We start from the raw sequence: 8,760 nt of genomic DNA on the forward strand, positions 1-8,760 counted from the left end.
TGACTTGTAAAATTAATTCAGAGGAATTACTAAACGTGCCATTCTCCGAGGGGCTGCTTGTGGGATCAGGGGCTGGCCGAGGGCGAGCAAACACCCTGCGGGCGTAGGGTGAGGTGATGCAAGCAGAGATGACTATTCAGCCGCAGCGAAGTCTCTGGCGGGGAGGGGGAAAGAGGGGCCGGAGGGGTCAGGTTCAGATGCTAAGCCACGTTCCCTGGAAGCTGAATGATCTCAGAATCCATCAGTCAACCTGCAGTGGCGGGGAGTGTGTGTGTCCCCAAGCAGGCAATGGGGGCACATGAGGGGATGCAGTGCCAGGGTCTGCAGGTGAGGAGCGTGGAGGTGATGCTGCGGGGGCGGGTGGGTGGTGAGGAAGGATGGCTCTCCATGAAGATGGCCAGAGGAGGCTACACCATGCACAGAGGGAAGGTTCCTTGTAGAAGAGAAATGGGGTGGAAACCAGAGCTGAACAGTGTTGTGGGCTTGGGTGTACAGAGGAGGGGTGTCCATATGGGTACCAGAGAGCAGGTAGAGGTGCTGGGGGTCAGGGCAGGGCTCCCTGTCTCATGCGCAGTGCCACAGCCCCCTTGTCCCCTGCAGACCAGGACTCAGTGGGACCGTAGCTGTCCCTGCCAGAGGGCTCAGGCCCTCCAAGTCTCTTTCCAAGAGTTTCCAACAGCAGCAGCTTAACCATGGTCCCAGGCTGACATCAGGACCACCCACACTCCCCTCTACGTCCCCAGCAGCTCTTCATCTCCCAGCCCAGCTTGCAGGTGACCCAATCCTACCCCGACTGGGTACCACTTTCCTCCCACTCTTGAGCCAAAAGCAGCAGCCACCGCTGCCAGCCCTTCCCCATCACAGGTTGCCCTGCAGCCTGGGGTCCCTCTCCCCATGCCACCCAGGGGAGGGTTGAATCCCCCCTGGGAGCTCATTGACTGGATATGATCCCACACTTGAAGGCATATCCCTGTGCCCCACAGATGTGTCCCCCACTGCCCCACCACTGCCACCAGGATGTGAACACAGGGCAGAGCCAACCACTGCGTCCTGAGCACGTGCAGATGCCCCAGCTCCTCTTCCAACACACTCAGGGCCAGGCACCCCATCCCAAAACCAACAGGCAGACAGGCTCACCTGCATCCCATCAGAGCCCCCTCTTCCCATCGATGGGCAGGAGAGGTGATTGTGAGCCCTGGGGCGACGTTCCCTCCTCACCCCCGAGTTATGAGCAGTTTACTGAATTACACAAAGTGGCTGGTCAATAATCCAAGACAGTGAGAGGTTTTGGCCTGGTTTATTAAATGCCTGTTCCTGGGGATGCTCTGGCTGCCAGCTCTGCACCCCCAGGGTGCCACGGTTCCCTTCACAGCAGCATCCTGATCCAGGACCACGGCCCAGGCTCCCAGGGCAGTGGGAAGGAAAGTGGGTTTTGCTGGAAGGATGCACGGCTGCAGTCTTTTCTGTGGACTTTCATCAAAATGCCCATGCTGGGGTCAGCCCGGGCTGAATGCCTGCTCGGCTGGGAAGGAGTTGTGGGAGAGCCTGTGTGTGTCCCACTCAACCTGGGAGCAGAGAAGTGCCTGTGCAGGTGTCACACGGGGCTTCATCTCATCACGGGTGTCCACTTCTACCATCCTCACAAGGTGACAGAGTTCAGCTCCATGCATCCCTGTGTCCCCAGGGTGCCCCATGCCCCAGACCATGACAGACAGACATCCTGCCTTGGCCATACACTGTGCTCCTTAGCTGGACCTTTGCTGACTGCTCCACGGGACAGCAGGCTCCAGCATGCAATACTGAGGAAGGTCGCAATGGTCATGGGCACGTTTCATCCCTCCAAACAGCTTGAGCTGGCAGTGGCACCTGCATGGCAGCAGCCACCCCCAGACGCTGCTGTGACCTGCCATTCTGCCCAAGTCGTGGAGCCTTTCCAGGGGACAGGAGCTGCTGGAGGAATGGCCAGGCTGCAGGGCAGGACGCGTCATGGTAGAGGGGGTGTTGGGGGAGTGAAGGGCTGGTGGTCAGTGGTGGCAGCGGGGATCAGCTCTGCAGCACTCCAACAGCTTCCGCAGGACTCGCTCCTTCAAGCGGATCCTCCTGGAGAGCTTGAGCGAGTGGCTGGTCTCGTTCTCATGGGCCTTCAGCTTGGCATAGTAGTCAGAAAACTTGTTGTAGAGGATAGAGATGGGCATGCCATTGAGGATGATGCCAAAGGAGATGCAGCCGAACGCCACCATCCTGCCCAGCACTGTGTCGGGCACAGTGTCTCCATAGCCCACAGTGGAGAGGCTGACCTGGGCAAGGAAGGGAAAGGATAAAATCCTACGTGAGCAAGCCCTGCAGACCCTTCCCACTGGTCCTGGGATCCATCTCCTTCTGCCCTTGCGTGGGAGCTGGGTATCACCTGAGACCGGCACTGCACCACGGCTGCAGCTAGCTGGGCTCTCCCTGCTCCAGCAGCCTGCATGGCCAGGGCTCAGTTTCCTGGGCTGCACCCAGAAAGGGCTGGATGGGGCCCCACCAGCAGAGACCAGAGGGAAGCCTCCCTGCTCCCTTCATGTCTGTCTCTTCAAAAGCTGGACATCACTGGGCTGAACTTTCCTCAGCAGCCAGACTGTCTGCTGGAGCTTCCTGCCCCATGGAGTGACAGCTCCGGTGCTTCCTGGCTCTAAGCTGCCCGGTCACACAGGAATGAGGCTTCCCAGACCCTCCCTCCAAGAGAAACAGGCACTGCCCAGGCATGCACCCAGAGGAACCGCGTTTGGATGACAGGGGAGCGGGACTATGGGGACAGGGTGAGAGCTGAGGCCTCAGAGAGGTTTGGGCTTTGCGTGGAGCCATGCTCACCAGGGACAGGATCAGCCTGTGACATTTAAATACTCAAATCTGGTGATTTTGTTAAGTGATTTTGCACTTCCTCGAGGAGGGATGAATTTGAAGCAGGCAGCCTGTGGTGGCCAAGGGGGATTATAAGAACAGAAGGTATCTGTGGGATCATTTCATCTGTAAATCAAAATGCCCTTGTAACCCCTGGCTTTTGAGTGCTTTAGCTGCTCCTCATCTCAGAGTTAATCCCAGGTTTATTACAGCGCTCCGCTCAGCTGAGCTGCCAGCTCCCAGCACGAGCAGGGCAGCAAGCAAGGGCACCTATCCCCAGCTGCAGCACATTGCAGTCTGTGACCCCACGTGGGACAGGGGCTGAGGCACAGTGTGATGATGTTTCTTTGGTTCCCACATGCAGCCCTGGGTCCACCGGGTCAGCCCCACGGTCTCTGACCCTCTCGCACCTCCCGAGCCCAGCTGGGCTGCAATGCTGCACTAGCATCAGGCTGTTCTCATACCCACGGGTCTGAACTGCATCCACCCAACACGTGGGTCCCGCAACACAGAAAGCCCAGGCTGAGTCACATCCCCCCACTCACACAGGCCTGGAGGTTCCTAGGCCATCACCTCTGTCCCGCCAGCCCAACCCAGCACCAGCTTTCGAGCATCTAAGATCTCTGATTTTTCTCAGAGCATGTGGGGCTCTTCGTTTCCCACCATTATTAAGCTGGTGGGAAGAGTGGGCCCTTTTCTGCCTTCTGGCCAGCAGCAGCAGGGAAACCCTCGAGCACCAGGGCAGCCCCTACTCCCCACCGCACCCCTCTCTGGAAGAAGGTGCTCACACCTTACCGCTGCCCACCACCATGCGTAGGGGATACTGGTGAAGTTGGTGCCTGGGACATCGTGTTCCACCGAGTGCATGAGGGCGGAGAAGGTGAAGACCCCCATGGCGATGAAGAGGAAGAGACAGCAAACCTGCTGGTAGCACTGGCGCATGGTGAAGCCAAAGGCCCTGAGGCCAGTGGAGTGGCGTGCCAGCTTGAGGATGCGGAAGATCCTCATGAGCTTGATGAGCTTCAGGACTTTGCCCAGCTTGCTCACGTTCTCCACCTTGTGCAGCTCCTCATGGTAAAGTGTGTCCCCTTCATCCAGATTTTCAAAGAGGATCTGGATGTAGAAGGGTAAGATGGCCACCAGGTCTACAGCATTAAATGCTGCCCGCAAAAAGTTCTGGAAGCTGGAAGAGGATATAAGCCGCATGAGGTATTCGGAGGTGAAGAAGATAGCACAGATCATCTCCAGCTGCTCCATCCATATCTTCCCTGTCTTGTGTTTCATCTCCTCCACTGTGCTCAGTGTCATGCCCACAATGGAGATGAGCACAAAGAAGCTCGACATGACAGCGATGATCTTGGCTGGGACAGAAGAGTATGGGTTCTCAATGAGGTCCCAGATCATCTTCCGAAACCGTCCCAGAAATTTGCCCTCAAACTGCTCTGCTGACTCCTGGGGCTCCAGTTCTGCCTCCAGCTCCTTCTGTATTTTCAGGTACTCATTGAGCTCATCTTGCTTTTCCTCAAACAGGATCCGGCAGCAGTGTTGGGAGTATTTCAGATGGATTCCCCAGTATTCAATTTCCTCCACAAAGTTACTGGGGCACATCTCATCCATTATCCACAGGACCCCGCTGCAGTAGAAGTGGAAGATGTAGTGGAAAATTGAAGGATCTCTGTCGAAGAAGTATTCATTCTTCTGCACTGAGTAGTCATCACAGAGCTGTAGTTTCTTCATAGGATCTGTATAAAGGGCCAGCTTCCCAAGCCTGGTGATGGGATACCGGGCCGCTACCTTGTAAGCTATCTGGAACAATTTGCCACCCACGTTAATGTTGAGCAAGTACTTATTCCTTTGGATGGGAGTCTTGCATTTCTCCTGGTTTCTGTCCGTCACATTCTGCATGGAGCTCCATTGCTTTACCAGGCTGTCCTGTGCAAATGGGATGTGGACTTCCTCTTCCTCCAGGGTCCGGCAGCAGCTCTGGCGATCTCCTATCTTCAAGCTGGCAGAGAGACTTGCACGCCTTGTCCCCAGCTGCCTCATTGTGCCTGACACACTGAAGCAGTGATTCCCATTAGGGACTGAGGGACAGCAGCTCTCACTTCATGGGAACTCTCCCGCCAGGCATACACTGACGGGAACAAGTGCTGTGAGCTGAGAGGAGCAGTGGTGAGCTGCTGCCCGAGGGCACTGGCTGTGTCATGGTGCCACGTGGCACCTGCCAGGTTCCCAAAGCCGATTGCTTATCAGATTGAGGTTTACATCGTAGGAGTCGGAGGCAGCTAAGTGTCCGCTCCTTAAGACAATAATGAGATTGAAGCACTAGCTCTTTATGTAAGGAACTATTTCCAGCTCTGCACTTCTCTTGTTCCTTATTCCATTCCTATTAGCTGTTTGTGTTTGTCACACCCTACCCTGTTTCCAAGGAAAGCATCCATGATAGCAAGCTGAAAAGAGAGCATGAACATGCTTTGATTTAACCCTGAAAGACCTCCCTTGCCAGGCACAGGAAGGTGCAGACACACAGGATTTGTATCAGCTTTATACCCTCACAACAGATGCTGCTCTTGGCACCAGTCACTCGTTAAGCACGAGTGCTAATGCAGCTGCCCCTGCATTAGCTGAGATGCCGTCAGCACAGAGAAGGGAAATGGTTGGTACCTTCCAGCTCATCCCTCAAAGCCCCACAGCACAGATTTGTAGGGGAAGAGGTGAAGGAACCACCTCACCCTTCACGTGGTGCCTGAGCAGATCCTGCACGTGACAGACTGCTCCTGCACCTCTGCCCTGTGTCACCCACCGATGACACCAGCCTTCAGCCCCACCCCTACCATGAGCAGGAGCGGGGACACGCGCTGGGACGCTGGAAATGCAAGGATGCACTAAAAGGTCTCCTGAACTACAGGAACTGACGGGGAAGAAATTAATCCTTTGGTTCTGCAAATAAAAGGGGAACCAAAATTAAATGGATTGATCTTTGATCTTAGCCTGAAACTCAACACTACCTCAGCACTTAAAACATCATACTGATTTCCATAAGGTGATCTAATTAAATACGGAGACCTGGGGCACAAAGCTACTCCTAGGCTGAAAAGCAGCTCAGGCTCCACTACAGTGGAAGTCCCTGAGCCTGGGGATTAGCGTAACAAAAATGTTTCTGGCACCAGACAGAGGAAGGGAAATTGCTGTCACAAGCACAGCCCCAGGTTTTGGCACAAAATGCCTAAAAATGTGTTTCAGCCCTGAAACACTCAGCTGGGGGATCAGTAAGTGAAACCCACATGACTTTGCAGGGGAAGAGGCTGTCACTGCTGAGTTTACCTGCTGTCTTGCTCCCCATCACGCAGACATCCAAGGGTCTCTGCCCCACGCAGCAGAACAGCACATCTCAGGTCAGCAGCTCGAGCAAAGAGGACAATGCGGGACAGGCTGGTGACAGCTGACCTCTGCCACATGGCCCTAACGGCACCAGCACTTCTGTCAGCCCGAGCTCAGGCCTGTCCTGCAGGGATTTCTGAAGCACCTCTCTGCTCTGCTGGGCACCCCACTCCTTTCACTTGCTCTGTGAAGGAACAAGCTCACACAGTCTGATGCTTTTCACCTGGCTCTCAGCTGAGCTTGCCACTCCAGCTATTCTGCAGCAGCACTCCAGGCACCAGCTATGCCTCATCTCCAGTCACTCTGCTCCCTAGAGCTCATTTTTCCTGTGACAGCCAACAAGGCAGGCACAGCAGCACTTGCTTTCTTTATGTCCCCATGCCAGCCCATCACAATCCAAAGGTGATGCAGCCCCCAGCCTCCCAACTACAAAATCCAAACAAATGCACAAATCCAAGAAAAACAAAAAATCCAGAACTCAGTAGTTTCAAGTTCTTTATTCTCCTGAGTTGTTCACCAACAACTATCTCCACTTGTCCCAGTGGAAACAGAAGCAAGGTTACGTGCACCCTTGTAGTGTCCTCTTGGTACTAAAAACAGCAGCAGGAATACCACATACAGAAGTGTCTCCTGTGGAGTACAGCAGCACACTCACACGTTATCTGGGAATGAAACAGTCCTGCTCTAAGGCTGATGACTGGTGTCTGCTTGGCAAGCCAAGTTCTCACATTCAAGGCACAGTGATCAGCAGCCAAGGCAGCAGCTTTCAATCTTGTGTGTACTAAGTGAACACTCATGCAAGGGATACATGGTCAGCACTGAACTAGAGGCACTTGTCAGGAATCAACTCACCCCACTGCTAGTTCTTCTGAAAAGCGTACAGCACCAAGCTGTTGGCAAAGAGCTACACATGCCATGACACACAGACAGTGTTAGACCCAAGACATGAGTTACCGCAAGCTGGGGAAAAAAAAAAAAAAAGCCAAATATCCAAGACTTCAGAGCCTCATAGAGTGGTTTGGGCTGAAAGGGATCAACTCCCCTCTGCCACCGGCAGGGGACACCTCCACCCAAGTCTCATCCAGCCTGGCCTTGGGCACTCCCAGGGACAGGGCATCCACAGCTTCTCTGGGCAATCTGTCCCGTCCCAGTGTCAGCCTCATCATAAAACATTTCTTCCTTATGCTTGGCAAAAAGCTGCTCTCTGTTTCTTACAAGCCCCCTTTATATATAGAAAAGGCACAGTAAGGTCTACACAGAGCCTTCTCTTCCCCAGGGATTACCTTGACTCAGGTGCACCTTGCACTTGACTTTATTGACTTCATAGTGTTCACATGGCCCCACATATCCAGCCTGATGGTCCCTGGGGATGGCATCCCCTCCCTCAGGGGAATCAGCGGCACCACTCAGCTCACTGTCATCTACAAACTTGCTGGGGGCACACTCAATCCCACTCTACATGCCACTGGTGAAGACAGTACACAGCACTGGTCACAGCCCAAACCCAGTGTGGATCCTTGAGAGACACCACTCATGTCAAAACTGTTTTTAGGAAGACACCTTTAACTGTTAGAGGAGCAACATCCAGAGTTCAGCACCGGGGCGGAGAGTGCAGAGAACCTTGTGGGAAGGGAGTGTGTGGAGAAGCTGCTTGGCCCATGCTGACTGAGGGTGGTAGCATAGCAAAACCAAAGCGGACAGGAAGCTTTTCAAGTCTCACCCCTGCGGGTGAACTGTCAGTAAAAGCTTCCTGTACATCAGGCTGAGCAGCAACAACACAGTAGTGCAAACATGGAGTATGTGTCTGGTCTGTGAGCTTCTCCTGAAACAGATGAGAAAGCCCCTATTCCCCAAGAAAATACAGGGGAAAGAATGGGACTGGTGAAAGATGTCTCGTGGCTGGAAGATAACAGTTGAATAACACCTAGCACCTGCCATTTCATGGAGACCAAAATCTTTGGCTCTGAGGCCACACTGGTGAGAATAAGCATTAACAACCCCATGACGCAAGAACAATGAAGAAGTTTCTACCACCTTTGTGAGGAGTGATTTCACAGCACCAGGGAAGGTCCTGTTCTGTTTCCAGTACTAGAGTAGTCCCACAGTCAAAGACTCATTTCCAAGGGGAGCATCCTCTTGTTATTCCAGTGTAACAACCCATATCTGAGAGCTTATGTCCAATGAAGTCAGCCTCTGTGGTGAGCAGGAAGGAGACCAGGCTAGTCTGATCACCTCATGATAAAGTTTCCTGTTACAAAAACAGAAAGACACCGGGTTAATGACAGTCCTTTGGGCAAAAAAAGGTTTGACTTCAGTTTGTGCAATGCGGTAGAAAACAACCTGCACAAGAAGATTAGTATCTTAGCATGATCACTCAGTGTCCTGGGCAGCAGAGGAGGGACAGAGACCAACACATCAAAAGAAGTCAGCACCTTCTCAGATTAGGCTGTGTAACCCTCCCTGCAGTCAAGCAAGAGTTGGTGTTGGGACCTGCACTGT

General features: G+C 53.7%; 1 protein-coding gene across 1 annotated transcript; it reads right to left on the bottom strand.

Moving 5' to 3' along the window:
- Nucleotides 1-2,024: 2,024 nt before the first annotated feature.
- LOC104507577 (potassium voltage-gated channel subfamily V member 2-like) lies at nucleotides 2,025-4,926 on the bottom strand. Its single transcript, XM_010148906.1, has 2 exons — nucleotides 3,676-4,926; nucleotides 2,025-2,297 (listed from the first exon to the last, which is right to left on the bottom strand). Exons 1-2 carry the CDS (start codon nucleotides 4,924-4,926, stop codon nucleotides 2,025-2,027), a joined length of 1,524 nt encoding a protein of 507 aa, XP_010147208.1.
- Between the last annotated feature and the right edge of the window lie 3,834 nt (nucleotides 4,927-8,760).

The sequence above is a fragment of the Eurypyga helias genome, unplaced genomic scaffold (assembly GCF_000690775.1).
Source record: "Eurypyga helias isolate BGI_N326 unplaced genomic scaffold, ASM69077v1 scaffold13363, whole genome shotgun sequence".
In the NCBI taxonomy this organism is placed as follows: Eukaryota; Metazoa; Chordata; class Aves; order Eurypygiformes; family Eurypygidae; genus Eurypyga; species Eurypyga helias.